General features: G+C 33.5%; 2 protein-coding genes across 5 annotated transcripts; both read left to right on the forward strand.

Annotated features, from left to right (window-relative positions):
- Positions 1–8,775: 8,775 nt before the first annotated feature.
- Positions 8,776–11,802, forward strand: LOC124825713 (Mitochondrial glycoprotein family protein). Its single transcript, XM_047298401.2, has 3 exons — positions 8,776–9,096; positions 10,920–11,248; positions 11,337–11,802. The coding sequence occupies exons 1-3, from the start codon at positions 8,839–8,841 to the stop codon at positions 11,491–11,493; spliced, it is 744 nt and encodes a 247-aa protein (XP_047154357.1). The 5' UTR covers positions 8,776–8,838; the 3' UTR covers positions 11,494–11,802.
- A 1,482-nt stretch (positions 11,803–13,284) lies between these two features.
- On the forward strand, positions 13,285–16,052 carry LOC124825711 (NADPH-dependent aldo-keto reductase, chloroplastic-like). Of its 4 annotated transcripts, none has more exons than XM_047298397.2 (8): positions 13,285–13,339; positions 13,758–13,896; positions 14,021–14,071; positions 14,228–14,304; positions 14,889–14,976; positions 15,071–15,346; positions 15,450–15,695; positions 15,801–16,052. In XM_047298397.2, exons 2-8 carry the CDS (start codon positions 13,765–13,767, stop codon positions 15,885–15,887), a joined length of 957 nt encoding a protein of 318 aa, XP_047154353.1. In that variant the 5' UTR covers positions 13,285–13,339; positions 13,758–13,764; the 3' UTR covers positions 15,888–16,052. The 4 variants fall into 4 exon arrangements, with proteins under 4 accessions (XP_047154353.1, XP_047154352.1, XP_047154351.1 ...); XM_047298396.2 differs by having other exon boundaries at positions 13,287–13,425; XM_047298395.2 differs by lacking the exon at positions 13,285–13,339 and adding an exon at positions 13,466–13,653.
- Positions 16,053–16,484: the final 432 nt, after the last annotated feature.

The raw sequence follows: 16,484 nt of genomic DNA on the forward strand, positions 1-16,484 counted from the left end.
TCGATTCTTCAAATCAACATTAAACTCAATCCAAAAAACACATTTCATTTAGCCAACACAACTACAACCCAATAAACAAAAATGGCCAATTTAGACCAAAACAACCATACAATGTAAACAATACATCAACATATTTAAAAGGTTTAATTGCTCTGTTGGTCCCCACTTTCAAGGTTATGTATCTACCTGGTCTCCCCTTTTAAAAAAGAATTAACTTCGTTCATACTATGTAATGGTACATCAATCAAGTTCATTTGTATTCATGATGTTTAAATAAATAATGTTGACTTATTGGTGAAGCTGTGTTGTGCATATTTTTCTATTGTGGCATATGTTTTATGACGTGTATGTCAATTAGAGTTTATATTTAGAAAAAAAAATTTGAAATTAGAGTTTATATTTAGAAAACAAATTGAATGTTCATGAAATTAGGTATTTTGAGCAAAGAAAACGAGTGAATGTATTTGGGGATTTCTAATAGAGAGGAAGAGAAGTTGAGTTCGTGATTTGGAATAAAGAAGAAGAGAATTTGTGATCAAGATTACAAATAGAGAAGAAGGGAATCTCAATTGAGGATTTGTAATAGAGAAACACATTTGGGGGTTTCGAATAGATAAAAAAAGAAACATATTTAGGGATTTCAAGGATCGAAGAAGTGAAACTACAAAATCAACCTTTCTTTAATAACGAAGTGGGTTCCATTGAAGGTCTATGGTGCATTTTTGTTGAATGTGTGTCTATATTTTCCTTTTGGTAGTGTTGTCGTGTTGCATTGATTGGATAATTTAGGCTTACTGTTTTAAAGTGGAAGTTCTATTTTAAAATTTTTTGAATGTTGTGTTTGCTTGTAATTTTGTATGTAATGTGGTGTATTGGTTATTTGTTTATGGAATCAACTCATAGTGGTGGACCCCCATGAAGTTAGATGTTATTTTCGTTGTAGTCCTTTATTATGTATGTTGTTGTTTTGGTTGTGGTGCCCCATTTGAAATTGTTGTGTTAGTGCTTTTAAGGTATTGAATGTAATATGTGTTATATTGTGTGGTCATTTTGATATATGATAGGGTTAAATATATAGGCATATATTAGTTAAGATGATTAACTCTGATATTGAAGTGGTCTTTCACCATGAGGGTAAGTTTGTCAATAATAGGTCACTGAAATACGTTAGAGAAACCAATACTTTGGTAATTGACCTAGATAGATAGAGCTACTTTGATATTTTGTTCATTATAAAAGAGATGTGTTATGTGAATCTTAAAGAGTTGTGGTATTTAGTGGGTGGAGGTTCTGTGTTAGAAGGAAGGTTGGAACTGTTATCTGATGACAAAGGTGCATGTCATCTGGTCAACATTGGCATACTGAATGGTCAAGTTCACTTGTATGTTGTACATATGTTGGCAGACCCTCAGGTAATTAATATGTTGGAATATTTTTTAGGTGAAGGTGATTGTAATGATGGTGAACAATTCCATGTGGACAGTGAACCCGAAGTTGGTGTGGATAGTGGTAATTATAATGTACAAGTAAATGTAGATGCCGAATATGAGGTTGTTATTGAAAGAATGGGCCACGATGAAGGTGAGGATGAGGTTGTTGTGGAGTTTGAGGTAGAGGGTAGGGATGATGTTGATGTTTTGGGGGGATGGGCAGGGTGAGGGTGAGGGTGAGGGTGAGGGTGATGTTGGTGTGGAGAAGGAGGGGGAGGGTGAGGGTGAGGATGATGTTATGGAGGTGGAGGCACAAGATGATGTTGCTGATTTTGAGAAGGGTGAGGATGATGTTGGTGTGGAGGGGGAAGGTGAGGGACATAATGATATTGATGTGGAAGGTGAGGGTGAAGGACATGATGAAGGACATGATGAGTCTGATGTTAGTACTTGAAATGGGTCCTAAGAGGATGTGTTTAGTGAAGATGATCTTGTGGATGTTAGTGTCCATGGAGATGAAGTGGACGATGACTTTTGTAAAGGTAGTGTCAAAGTTGAAGTGGGTGGACCAAGTGGGTCTTCTAGTCCATATCAACATGTACAACACATGGGTTTATTTGGTAGTGAATGAGAATCTGAAAGTTTAGACAATATTGTATTAAGTGATTCATTAGATGATGATAGAGACCGGTATGGAAATTTTGGGATTTTCTCAATACCAAAAACTATGGAAGAATATAAATGGAAAGTGGGGACATACTTCACTGAAAAGAAATACTTTACTGAAGCAATCACAACTTATGGTGTAGAGAATGGAAGAAAAATGAAGATTTTTAGAAATGACAAACGAAGAGTTTGTGTGAAGTGTTGTGGGGCAAAAGGAAAATGTCCATGGTACAATTATTATGCATATAAAGCTTCCCAAAGTACATGACAATAAGAAAGATTATAAACAAGCACACATGTAGTAAAGAATTTAATGTCCATTTAGTGACTTCAAAATGGTTAAGTGGCATGTTAAAGAAGACCATAAAAGAAAATCCAAATATTAATCTCATTGACCTCCAAAACAAAGTTTGTAAGAAATGGAACATTAGTGTGTCTAAGTCTACAACGTTTAGGGCAAAAACAATGACATACAAGAACATTGCTGGTTGTTTCAAAGAACAATATAAAAGAGTATATGAGTATGCAAATGAGCTAATGAGGTCAAATCCTAGATCAACTATCAAAGTTAATGTAGAACCTAACGAGGAGAACCCAATATTCAAGAGATTGTACATGTGTTTGAAGGCATGTAATGACAAATTTGTATCATGTAGGCCTATTATTTGTTTCAATGGTTTTTTTTGAAAAGGAAATATGGAGGTGAGTTATTAGTTGTTGTTGAAAGAGATGGTAATAACCAAATGTTACCTTTGGCATACACTATTTTTGAAGTCGAGAATAAAGAAACATGGACTTGATTTTTGGAATGGTTAATTGACGACCTTGGTGGTGCTGGAATTTGTTCAAGATGTACATTTATTTCAGATCAACAAAAAGTAAGTAATATATTTCTTTCTTGTTTTGTAGTATCAAACCTTAGCCTTGAATCTGCCTGTGTTTTAAATTAACTGACATATTTTGAACGATTACTTTCATAGGGACTTTTGACACATTACAACAACTTTTACCTGGTGTGGAACAAAGGTTCTGTGTGCGCCACATGTATGCAAATTTTAGGAAGAAATTTCTGGAAAAAAATTGAAACGTCTTTTATGGAAGGCAACATCATTCACACACCCTCAAGCATGGGAGGAAGTGATGAGAGAAATTAAAGATTTGAATGAAAACGCCTTTAAACACTTGATAGATATTCCCCCAAGGCTTGTATTCAAAACTGAAAACCATGTAAATTATTTACAATTATTTATTCTTCTTTTAAATGTTTTACTTTTTTTGAACTAGATTTTGGTCAAGGTCAAGGTTTCCAAAAATAGCTGCTTGTGACACCCTTGTCAATAATATGTTCGAAACTTTTAATAGTGTCATAGTAAATGCAAGGGGTAAGCCCATAATAATGATGGAAGATATTCGTATCTACCTTATGAAGAGATGGGCAAGAAATAGAGACAAGATAACTACATGTGAAGGTTCCCTGTGCCCGAAAATTAAAAAAAGAAAAGACTAGAAAAGGAATTACACAACATAAAATATTGGATGCCTAGGTACGCTTTCACAACAACTTCAATTATTGATGATTTAATATGGATTGGCCCATTCTCACTTGATTTTTTTTTCATTTTGAAGTTGACTAAGACTCAAAATATTTAAGGTATACACCATCCACCATTGGTGACAAGTTTGTAGCAGACATAGATAAATTGGAATGTAGTTGCAGAAAATGGATTATAACGAGAATCCCATGTTGTCACGCATTGAATGCCATGAAACTTTTTAACATCAATGGAGAAGTCTACATCCACATTAGTTTACGAGATCAATCTATGAAGAAACATACATTCTAATGATATACGTTGTGAACGATCCTCATCTATGCCAAATGACTTCAAATCCTGATGTTTTGCCTCCACCTAAAAGGGTTTTGCCTCAAAGACCAAAAAAGAAAAGAAGAGTAGAATCTTAGGAGCTAAACAAGGATGAAACACAACTAAGAGAAGGTGGAACCCGTAAGAGATGTGGGATAAGTAGATAACTTGGACATAAAAGAACTAGTTGCCCATAAGCAACTCAAACAGAACACCAGCCCACTGCAACAAACCCAACTCCATCTCAATCAAGTAAGACTACTCAATGTCAGCTTCAAGAACCCAACAAAGTCAACCAACTCCAACAACAATTTAGAAGTCATGAAACATTATTAATATACATATTGGTGCCTATTTTGGAAGCCATATAAATTGGAACTTCAATATGTATTATGCACTTTATTTTGGTTAGAACTTTATTATATTGTTTTGTCTTTATTTTGGTTAGGAACTTATTATATTGTTTTGTGTTCTCTGTTGAAGAACAATGTTCTCTGTTGAATATATATTGACATGAATACCATGTGCATTTAAAGCAAAATTTTTTATTTTAATGTATATTGAAATGAATATCACTTTTATTGAAGCATAATTTCTAATTTTATTGTATATTAAATCTGATTTAAAGCAGAATATCACTTATATAGTCAATATCACTTATATTGTATATTGTATATTCAAAGCATAATTTCAAATTTTTAATTCATTTAATAACATCACATAACAATAACATCATATATACCTAACTTGGAGATGACATGTCACTAGTACAACACTTCATGGTATTTTAAACAAAATACAAACAAGGATGATGTTAATTAATCCTATAAAACATAACATCCACATTAACAATTTCCCCCATATTTTAGAAATCATAACTGATTTTTCCTTACTAGTAATCTTTCTCCTTTACCTAGCAATATTAGTATCCCTTTCATCCACATTATCTTCATTGTGTCATTTAAAAAAAATGCATCCTTTAAATTCTTCATTTCGACTTTGTTGTTCAAAAGGTCCAACTATAATAAACATTTCATTAACCACCAAATAAATTTACCACAAATGAAAAAGTAAAACCACACATCAAACCAACCCTAAAATTATTTCCCCTCGTTCTTAATAGTTTTGGCCACTCTCAAGACAACAACCTCCTCACAATGGCATACTTGTGTTCCAACCAATCCTCTGGATGAACCACCACGAGATCCCCCACGAGCAAGACAAACAACATTAATTCCATGACATTACCACTTCCTAAGTCAACGTGTAAGGACAAAACAAGACTTCATGAAGAAACCCCAAATCAGAGAGCAGCCAACATTTCTTCAATGAACTCCCAACGAAAGATGAAGAAGACTTCGTCAACCAACTCGCAAGGAGGGAAGAACACTTCTTGAACCAAGACCTACCATGCAACTCCCAACATAGAATAGTAACCTCTAAACCCTAAACCTCCCAACTTCACTAGGGTTCATACTTCACTTAGGGAAACCATATATAAGCTCATACTTTGTAAGCGCATGTCAAGAACATTGTTGCACAGTAGACTTAAACATCTTTACTCCTTCTAAATGTGTTTTGTCACGTTACCATATTGTTTTGCCACATCACCACACAATTAACGCCGTTCCTGCAAAATTAACAGAATGGACTTGATTGATGCACATTATACAAAGTGTGGACGAAGTTGATACTTTTTTAAAAGTGGAGACCAAGTAAAACACACTATCCTGAAAGTGGGGACCAACAAAGCAACTAAACCAATTTAAAAGTAGGTAGTTAACTTCCCGATATAAGCTTAAATAACTCTATAAAATCCAAAATAGCTCCACATATCAAAGAACTATATATGCTCATACAAATTACATAATCATGATATGAGTATTTCATGAAAACCACTTATCAGTAGAGAACCTAATGGAAGACTCAGAAGACACATGCGACAAATTCATATGCATTGCAAAACATGAAAATTGGAGAAAGAGCATAAAGTAACTTACTCTTTAAAAAAAATATTAGATAAAGTTGAAAATCACTTAAACGCTTCATGAACTTCAAACATATGAACAATGAGAAAACTTAGAGGTAGGATAAGAAGGGAATAACATGTTTTAGAGAAATGTTATGTTTTTAATCGAAATTTTATTTATATTTTAAAATTTTTAATATTAAAATAAGAGAATCTTATGATTTAAAATATTATATTTTCTTTTATACTTTATTTAGACTATCTCACCGTTATTATAATTATTATAGTTATTATTATTATACTTATATTTATTTTTATTTCGCTATTTTTTTTTCTATCTCATTATTAAGAGTTTAGGATTTTTTTCTTTTCCATAATATCAGAACAGAATGAAATGGTTTTATTAAGAGAATGAAATGGTTTTATTGCAGTGGTAGGTAAAATAGATACTAAAAATCTAATTTAGAGCCTATAATAAGAACACTTGAAATACTTGGATTGTTATGATTTTAAGATATAATCAAATTCTTATTTATTAAATGATATAATCAAATCTTATTATTTAAAAGATTTAATCAGATCCATATAATTCAATAATATAATTAAATTATTATTATTCAGAAATATATACACAAATAAAACAAATAAATATATTTTTAAAGACGTTTAACGATGAATTGTTCAACTAACCTAATCCCATAAACATTTAAAAGTGGAGACCACTATTTTTCAGAAGCAGTTCACAGCAGATCTTTTGTCATTGTTCTTGTTAAAGGAAACCTAAAATATATTGATATTTAAAAGAAAATGGCTTAAATACCTACTTAGTCCCCGTGTTAATAGCTGAATTTCCATTCAATACCCGGTTTTAAAAATGAAGACATTAGGTCCCTATATTATGAAAAGTGTATGACTTTAGTCCTGTCCGTTAAGTTGGTAGTAACGGTGTTAACTCCGCGCTGACGTGGCTACGCTTCTTTTCTCTCTCCTCTGCTCTTCCTGACACCTTCTGCTTTTTGTATATTAATGATTTTCATGATTTCTCTCTCACCAAACCTTTCTCTACACTTCATGCTTTTTGCACATTGTCCGTTGATTTTTGTTAGAAGAAGAGAAGCCTTCGGACAGCTACAACAGTACATGGCAGCAGAGTCCAGCAGCAAGGTGCTCCACGGTCTTGGTCTATGCAAATTGTCATTAAGGAAGGAGCAAATTGTCATTCCTTTTCTATATAAGCAAACGGCCATGAAGCACATGGAGGAGGGGGCCACCACTTTGAAAGCCTACGTGCAAATGAAGGAGCTCCAACATTCTATGCTTTTGATTTTTAATTAATGAATACAACCACACGGCCCACATGGAAAAGATGTATATTCACTTTGGCTTGTAGTGCAGATTTTTCACTCTCCATGCTCTTCCACGAAGCTTTTGGTTTTGGACATTCAATGGAAAAAAGGAAGCTCACGGTTTTTAAAGAAAGTTGCTGCCACAATTCTTATGCATTCACGGTCACACTAGATTTGTTGTTTTTGGCTTCAAAACATATGTGGTCACGGAAGAGTAGCTTGGAGGGCCCCAACCTTATTTCTTTTCTCACCTCCAAGAGGTGCTCACGAGTGAGCTCAAATGTGGAAGCAAAGAAGGTACATCACGTCAAAGGCAGCACACGTTAGCTGGAAGCTAAAGACAGCAACTTGCACACGGTGAAAGAAGGTCCAGCAGCAGAGAAGCATGCCACGGCCCATGGCTGCAAGTGATCTTCATTTTGAAGAGAAACACAATGGAGGGCTGCATGCGGACATCAACACAAGATCTGCACTCCTTCAAATCTTCATCCAAAAGGGTCCATGAGAAGCAAAGCTTTGGAGCAGCCAGCTATCAAGAGCAGCACACGGAAGAGAGCACATTGTCCATTGATTTTTCTTAGAAGAAGAGAAGCTCTCGGACAGCTGCAGCAGTACATGGCAGCAGAGTCCAGCACCAAGGTGCTCCACGGTCTTGGTCTATGCAAAGAAGAGTAATCCAGTTATCTCCATGTCCAGCAGCTTGGGAGCATGAGAAGGCTACGGCTGATTGAAATGGAGAAAGAAGCCACGGCTGGAAGGAAATTCACGTGAGCAAGGGGCTGGAATGGTATGCACAACAAAGAGAAGGAGAAGAGTAGATTCTTGGAATGGAGAAGGGAACCCACGGCTGGAATGGTGTGCAACGTGTGAAGGAAGAAGAGTATGGAAGGTCGTCCACGGTTGCAAGGTGCAGAACATGACAAGAGAGTTTGCAAAATGGAGGGGCCCTCACCTTATTTTCTCACGTCCAAGACTCAGCAAATTGTGGAAGAAGTTGCCTAAAAACGGGGCTGCCAATTACAGACAAAACAAATATAAAAGTTGGAAGGAATTTAGGAGCAAATCAGAAGGTGTCAGGAAGAGCAGAGGAGAGAGAAAAGAAGCGTAGCCACGTCAGCGCGGAGTTAACACCGTTACTACCAACTTAACGGACAGGACTAAAGTCATACACTTTTCATAATATAGGGACCTAATGTCTTCATTTTTAAAACCGGGTATTAAACGGAAATTCAGCTATTAACACGGGGACTAAGTAGGTATTTAAGCCAAAGAAAATCTATAAACATATTTAAATTTTAGGGAAACTTAACATCCGTGATTGAAATTTATAAAATTATAATTTGAGAATTTAAAAAAATAAAATAAAATAAAATTCTAGAAGACGTATTCACTAATTTGAGAATTTAAAAAAATATATATTTTACCATACAAAATCTAGAGTGAAAAATACATTTATATGTTATTCAAACTTGTATAAATAAGGTAAACCCAAAATTCACTGTTATACACAAAACCCTAACACTAAAACCCTTTGTCTCTCGAGTCTATCTGTCCACACGGAAATGGCCATGTACGCAATGCTCCGCCGCGCCTCCTCCTCCTTGTTGCCTCAGCTTGCCCGCCGCGCCACGGCACAGTCATCTTCTAGAACATTCCAGAATGTTCTCTCTGCTCTCCATAGAGAGGCAGCGATCACTGTTGTACCCTCTCTACGCTTCGCAAACGCCTTCGCAACGCAGACTAGCGCAGATAAAAATCTCGCTCAAGTGCTTCAATCTGAGATCGAATGCGCCCTCGAAGACATTCATACTCAGCACCAGGTAGTTTGTTCTTTTTCACTGTTATTACTCTCTTTGAAGAATACTCTGTTCCTTTTTCTAAGTTTATCCTTTTTTTGCTTTCCTCATGAATTTTTTTTCCTGGGTCTGTAAGAATATTGAATAGAATATAGTTGTGCCGGTGAATTTTCTTTCGGTTTGTCTTGTGACTTCAGTTATAGTATAGGAAAACAACGTTGAATGTGGTATCAGTTTTATTTTTTTATGGTAGTGATGGTGAGATATCCCTATGTTCATTGAAAGGAGTAAAGGTTGTTTTCAAGGGTATGATTTAAGGGTATGATTGGATAAACCTGTTTCTCCCAAGAAATTTTAGGAGGAGAATGTAAGAAAAAAAAATAATAAATATTTGCGTAAGTTAAAATTTGAATTTTTAAGAAGCTAACTTGAGAAATCAGAGAAGTACATTTTAATTTTTTTCTTATTTTCCTTTTTAGAAATGTAGCATTTTATGGAAAAGTTTATCGTGAGTTGGTTATTGGCTTGAGGGATTCCCATATTGAGTGAAGGTAGAAAATTATTGATGGTTTATGCGAATGGATTGGAATAGGCCAGTGCTCAAATGAGGCGTATGTAATTTTGAGCTGTTTTTTTATGAATTGGTAACAGAACGTTGTGGTGGTGGTTTGTGAACCCTGTGTTTCTTTTCTGAGTTTTATAATATGGCACTTGATTTCATTTTGCTTAACTCAATCAGTTTTTCAGGGTGTCATTTTTAGGAAAATTGTTTGGGACACAATAATTGCTGCTGTTTTTAATGTTTGATTTGAAGCATTTTTTTTTGTTATACGTGTGGTTTGAAATTATTTTATTGTTATCTATTGTATAGTTCTAATCTTATTTTTCTGCATATCTACAACTCATACAGGCCTTTTATTGTAGTGTTGTAGTTTAACTGGGATTCCCTGTCTGATTCTTTATTAATGCTTAAGTCAATGAACGTCTGCTAATTTTAGTTAAGTTGCTAACCATGGTCGGCTGTATGACATGCCTGGATTGAAAAACCTTTTGTCTAATAAATTTATAGTGCTCAGGCAAATTTTTAGAAGGAATCTTGTGAGAACCAGATTATAGATCAGTTGGTTTTCATATGGGGTTTTATACTTTCTTGGTTTGTCTCCTTTCCGCCATTTCTTTTCATACTGCCGAAAAGTCTAAACGTATTCATTTAACTATTTTTCCTTTTCTTTTTATTTCATATATGTGATTACTTTTGATTATGTATCCGTCGATGTTGTTTAGTTTTATCACTAAATTTTATTCTGAGGGCATATAAATATATATGCTATGATTAGTGAGGTATCAGTCGTGTGAGTCAATATTAGCTTATTAGTTTGGTAAATGTACTTTGAGGTGTTCTGTAAAGTGTATTTTGTTAGTATATTGAAATATTGAATGCAGTTTTTGTTGGTAATGGTGACTGAAATGAAGTTTGTAACTATTTTTCTCATTGGAAATGTGTTTGCATAGGTTTGTGAAATATCATACTATTGTTAAATTGTTGAAGTATATTTCATGTAAGAAAATGTACAGAAATGGTGGCTTTAAAGTCAATCTAATATTCAAGGTTAAAATTACCAGAAATCATTTCCTGATTTGCCTGAAACGTACTGTGTAGTTTAACAACTAAAATATACATAGAAAAACATTTTCCTTCTCGAGCCTTGCCTGAACTATGGTCAGGGATAGTTTGTTGCGGGAATGCCATTAATGTGTTTTGTCCTATAGAATTTCCTCTGGTATTTTAGGTAATATTGATCGGTTCATGGGTTGATTTTATTGTCTTTTTTGTAAAACTTTTCCAGATTGATATCCCAGATGATTTTCCTTTTGAGATTGAGGACAATCCCGGGGAAAGAACCATACAACTTAAAGGACAATTTGGGGATGAAACTATCAGAGTTCAAGTTGACATCCCTAATGTTGCACCTGAAGAAAATGAGGATGACGAAAATGATGAGAAGAATGAGAGTGAATCTAGCATTCCTTTAGTTGTGAGTGTTTTCAAAGGAAATGGAGTGTCTCTGGAATTTGGCGTCACTGCTTTTCCCGATGAGATTTCCATTGATAGCGTGTCAATAAAGCAGTCGGAGGAATCCGAAGACCAGCTGGCATACGAGGGGCCTGAGTTCCTGTAAGAATATAGTATTATTATCTATTTTATTTTCATATAATCTCTCCCATACATACTTTCTGACCATTTCTTCTCCATTCCTTTTTAGTGATTTGGATGAAAATCTGCAAAAGGCTTTTCACAAGTATCTCGAGATCAGGGGGATCAAGCCCAGCACAACCAATTTCTTGCAGGAATACATGTTTGCTAAAGACAAGAAGGAATATTTAACGTGGTTGAAGAACCTGAAGGACTTCGTTTATTGAAAGATCGTAAAATGTTGACAGAGGCCGTTGTTTTTTGGTATACAATCATATGTTCTGTCCTGTATCATCATGCTGAGAGTTGCTGATGTACACTAATAAATTTAAAAGACTTGAATGCTTAAAAGATTGTTTAGGCGTCCTTTACAAATTTCACCATGCCCATCATTCAATATTCATTGTGTGATACTCCCATGCATTCTTTTACCTTTCATTGTTGTGATGTAAGTTCAAAATATTCACTGCTATTTATAGATTAGGCAGATGAATATGCAGTCCATCAGGGTTTTGCTGCATAATCATCTTTCTTCATGCTCTTAATTGCTCTGTTTTACCCTTTTCTTGCGACCGGTTCGGTTTGAATGGTTAGGGAATGCTGTATTTATGAAATAATAAATGTTTAGAATTAAAATTTATAATGATAAAATATTTAAGTTCTTATTAAAATATGTGAATATATTATAATTAATATGTCAAATTATTTTATATAAAATTAAAATAAATGTCTATAATTTAGTTAAAATATGTATTTTAATTTTCAGTTAAAATTATTTTTAACTTTGCTTTTTAAATTGGTCAAAGTAGTTTGTTAACACATTGGTATTACATATGTCGAATCAGTCCTGTAAGTTACAATTTATTTAGAATACGAGTTTATATAAATAATTTTCTCTGATTTTTGTTGAATTTAAATGGAAGTAAAAATGTTGACTAAAAGGTTTAAGAGTATTTAATGCTTGATTTTATATATAGAAAAAGAAAACTGCATTTTCTAAATTATTTTTAAGGAAGATGATAATCTGTTTTAAATTCAACAAAAAGAATTAAACAATGAAATTAAATAGAATTTAACTTGTTCAATTTATTTATATTTTAATCCACTAATTGTGTACATTTATTTGCTTAAAATATTAAAAAAGAAGTCACCACTTAAATAATTTATTTAAGTTTATTTACGCAAATGTTAAATACATAACATTATTAATTATTAATATACCGGATGATAAAAAGAGAATTATTGATACACTAGTTAGTTAGAAGACACACATTATTACACTATTAGTCCACTATCTCAAATATATATTTTCCGTTTTTCTCAAATTTCACACATTATAACTCTTTCTACATATACTTGATTGATCTCTTTCCTGTGTATCTTTTATAATTCACCATATTTTAGCTTAACTTGTCAACTGACTTTTAATATATATTTATTAAAAAGCGTTCATAATTAAAATAATTTTATCACAATTTAAATTGATTATTATAAATCTAAAATTTGATTTCACGTTTAAAATTATTTTTTATGTATTTTTATTATAGAAAAAGTAAGTATTTAGTCTTTAAAGTGCTCGATTAAAATATTAGTTAAAATGAACTTTTTAAAAGATTTCCATTCACTCTTATATATTATTATTTTTATCTTAAAAAACAAATTGTCCTTGTCAGAACATTTCGTTATTTTGTATAAGCTAAATGGTAACTTGACTTCCTTTCCAACTTTTATCCGTAATTTTGGTTTTCTAATTTTTTTGTTTTAAATTAAGAAAACAATTTTTGACTTAATATCAAATTTTCAATTAACTCAATTATTTGTTATGATATTTTCAATAAATATGCTACATCTAATGTTCAATTAAATAAAGAACAAAATACACGTAAAGTTGAAAACTAATCCAAAATTATAAATTTTATAAAATGCAAAGAATAAAATCGAGAAAATAAAACAAAAGGGACACGAATTACAAATCATAAATAAAAAGGATTAAAAGAGTAACGTAACTTTGAAACTAAATATAAAATGCAACCGATAACCTAGGAGAAACTGGGAAGGAGTTGCATAAGGAAGGTATTGCTCTTATTTTTGTTGGATTGGAGTTATCTTGCTTTATCATGCATAATCACCTAAATCCCCGTTGCTAATCAGTGACTTGGGTAAGGCCAAATTCCCTTTTTCCATTGTTTTCATTGGTTGCTCCGAATTTCTTGTTAACATCATCCTCCACTGATCAATTTTTCTGCCTAAACTTTTGGCTCATGACAAATACCGTACGCAAACATTTGCCTTTTCAATATGAAGTTACTCATCTTATAACAATAGGGGTATATAATTAAGACACCAAAAACTAAAGATAAATTTTTTACGCAATTTGACTCCAAAGGGTATATATTTCTCTGCCTTTGTGTTTCAAATCTGTTTATGTTTGTTACTCTATTAATTATTTTAAATCAAAGTTTAATCCTTAATCCTTTTGATTCTTCCGCAGGAGATTCATGGCCAAAGAAACTGTAGAAGGGCCTCAATATTTTGATCTGAGCACTGGAGCAAAGATTCCTGCAGTTGGTCTTGGAACATGGAAAGCTGCTCCAGGTGTTGTGGGTGAAGCTGTTATTGCTGCCGTCAAGGTGGTTTCTTTCTATTCAATGTCGTATTTTCTTGAGTTTAACTGAGATAGACTTGGTAACAAGAGAAGCAGCTACATCTGCTAATTTCAGCTTTCGTTAAAATGTTGTAAATTGCTGGTAGCAGGCCGGTTACAGACATATAGATTGTGCTAAGGTGTATGATAACGAGAAAGAGGTAAATTTGTTTATTAATACAGAATTCAACAAGCTGAGAATCCCTGTCAGTTTTTTGTCTTTTAATATTATTTTTTGAGGAGGTTGGGGGTGAGGATAATTGGTTTTTGTTTGTTATGGTTTTTTCTTGATGCCAGGAAGTTTGCATTTGATGCAGGTAGGAGAGGCTCTGAAAACACTATTTTCTACTGGGGTTGTAAAGCGTAGTGAGATGTTCATCACATCAAAGTTATGGTAAAAATCTCGACAAATTCTTTACCTCAGATAAATTGACCTCACTTATTTTTCTGATCATGCCTTTGGCAACTTTAGTTTTCATGCATTATCAGTATAAATATTTTTAGTCAAATAAGTAGACATCATTTTAATTTCAGAGTAATACCTCACTAATCTTATGGCAATCTATGATTGGAATATGTTAAGAAATATCATTATGTTGTTAGCAAAGTCTAATTACATTGAGCTTTTGGCATACTTGAGAGGACTTATGTTGGGTATCCAACAGTCTCACGTTGTTTAGAAATAAATAAACCTTCACCTTTTTATATTTTTAAGGTGGTTTTTAAGGACAAAATCGTGAAGTGATTTCAAGCTTCAAACAAACAATATCTCAGATGTAATTGACTATAATGATATTATCTTAATGAACTTAGGATTGGAACAACTTAATAGTTAATACATATTTCATTTATTGTTTGATTATAGACAACTTTAGAAGGCTAGAAAGGAATATAAACCTAAAACTTCATTTGGTGTCGTATATTTCTGTTAGGAGTAAAGAATTTTCACTGGTTGTCTTGAATTTTTTAACCATGCAGGACCAGTGACTGTGCTCCTGAAGATGTCTCAAAGGCACTGACAAGGACTCTTGAGGACCTGCAACTTGACTACATTGATTTATACCTTGTATGGTTCTTGATTCTAAAGCAGTCTAGGCAATGATACTTAAACTGGAGGTGGTTGGTTGAATGAAATTTGATGATAAATTATTTTGTGAAAGATGCATTGGCCGTTTAGGACAAAGCCAGGTTCAAGAGGTTGGGACCCTGAGATTATGGCTCCATTGTGTCTTCCGGATACATGGAATGCTATGGAAGGTTTGTTTGCATCAGGTCAAGCGCGTGCAATTGGGGTGAGCAACTTTTCAACTAAGAAGCTGCAAGACATGCTTGGATATGCTAAAATTCCACCAGCAGTTAACCAAGTTGAATGTCACCCAATGTGGCAGCAACATGCTCTTCACAATTTTTGCATGTCCACTGGTGTTCATCTCACAGTATTACTCTGACTGATCTTAGTGATGTCTTTCTGATCCTGTAATTGAGGTTCTGTTGCATGTGTTTTGTTAACAATTAAGAACCAACAACTTCTTCCTTCAGGCATATTCTCCTTTGGGCTCTCCTGGGTCATGGATAAAAGGGGAAGTCTTGAAGGAACCACTGTTGATTGAAATTGCTGAAAAGCTTAACAAGTCTCCAGCACAAGTGTCGTTGCGTTGGGGAATCCAAAGTGGCCACAGTGTTCTTCCAAAAAGTGTAAATGAATGTAGGATCAAGGAAAACCTTAGTTTATTTGATTGGTGTATTCCTCATGAGCTCTTCTTAAAATTATCACAGATTCACCAGGTTAGAATGCCTTTGAAATATACTAACAATTCAATTTTGTGCAGAATACAATATTTGTGTCCAACATTTTTTTCAATCTATTCATTTATTTGTTATCTGATGCAGCAAAGGTTACTTCGTGGTGACACTGCAGTTCATGAAACTTGTAGTCCTTACAAAAGTCTCGAAGACTTATGGGATGGAGAAATATGAAATGCAAATTATTTCTGATGAATCTGAGACGTTATTTTACACTGAATTCTAGTTGCTGATAGAAATTGTGGGAATGTTTTAACTTTTGTATTGTCCAAAGACGAGCACCCCTTTTCCTTGGGGTTGTATATGATTCTTCACATTAATAGAAGAAAATTTGAGTCATTGAAACCTTCCATATACTTTTGACTTTTATTGGAAAGAAAACAAAAAGAAAACAACTGCTCGAACTGGCAGTTTCAAAAGCAGATTAATGCATTTCATTTTTTGTTCAAGCATTCTGTTGAGTCTGTATCCCTAGCAATAATAATAAACTGTTTGAATGAAATCGGTTAGACCCTTCCGAATAAATTTCACTTAAATATCTGGATTTTAAAGATAAAATTATAACAGAAAGGAATTTTTCTATGAACAGAAAACAAACATTTACAATTTGGATTAGCAACAAGTACGTATACCACTTGTAAAATGATGTTTACCGTTGAAAACACCTTTTTAGTTAAACTGTGATAGAGTACTTTTTATGGGTGTGTTTGATTTTTCTTTTCAAGAACTATGTAGTTTTCAGATTATAACTAAAGAAGGTTGCTTAAGTAG

Source organism: Vigna umbellata, chromosome 5 (genome assembly GCF_029865625.1).
Source record: "Vigna umbellata cultivar VRB3 chromosome 5, Vumbellata_1.0, whole genome shotgun sequence".
In the NCBI taxonomy this organism is placed as follows: Eukaryota; Viridiplantae; Streptophyta; class Magnoliopsida; order Fabales; family Fabaceae; genus Vigna; species Vigna umbellata.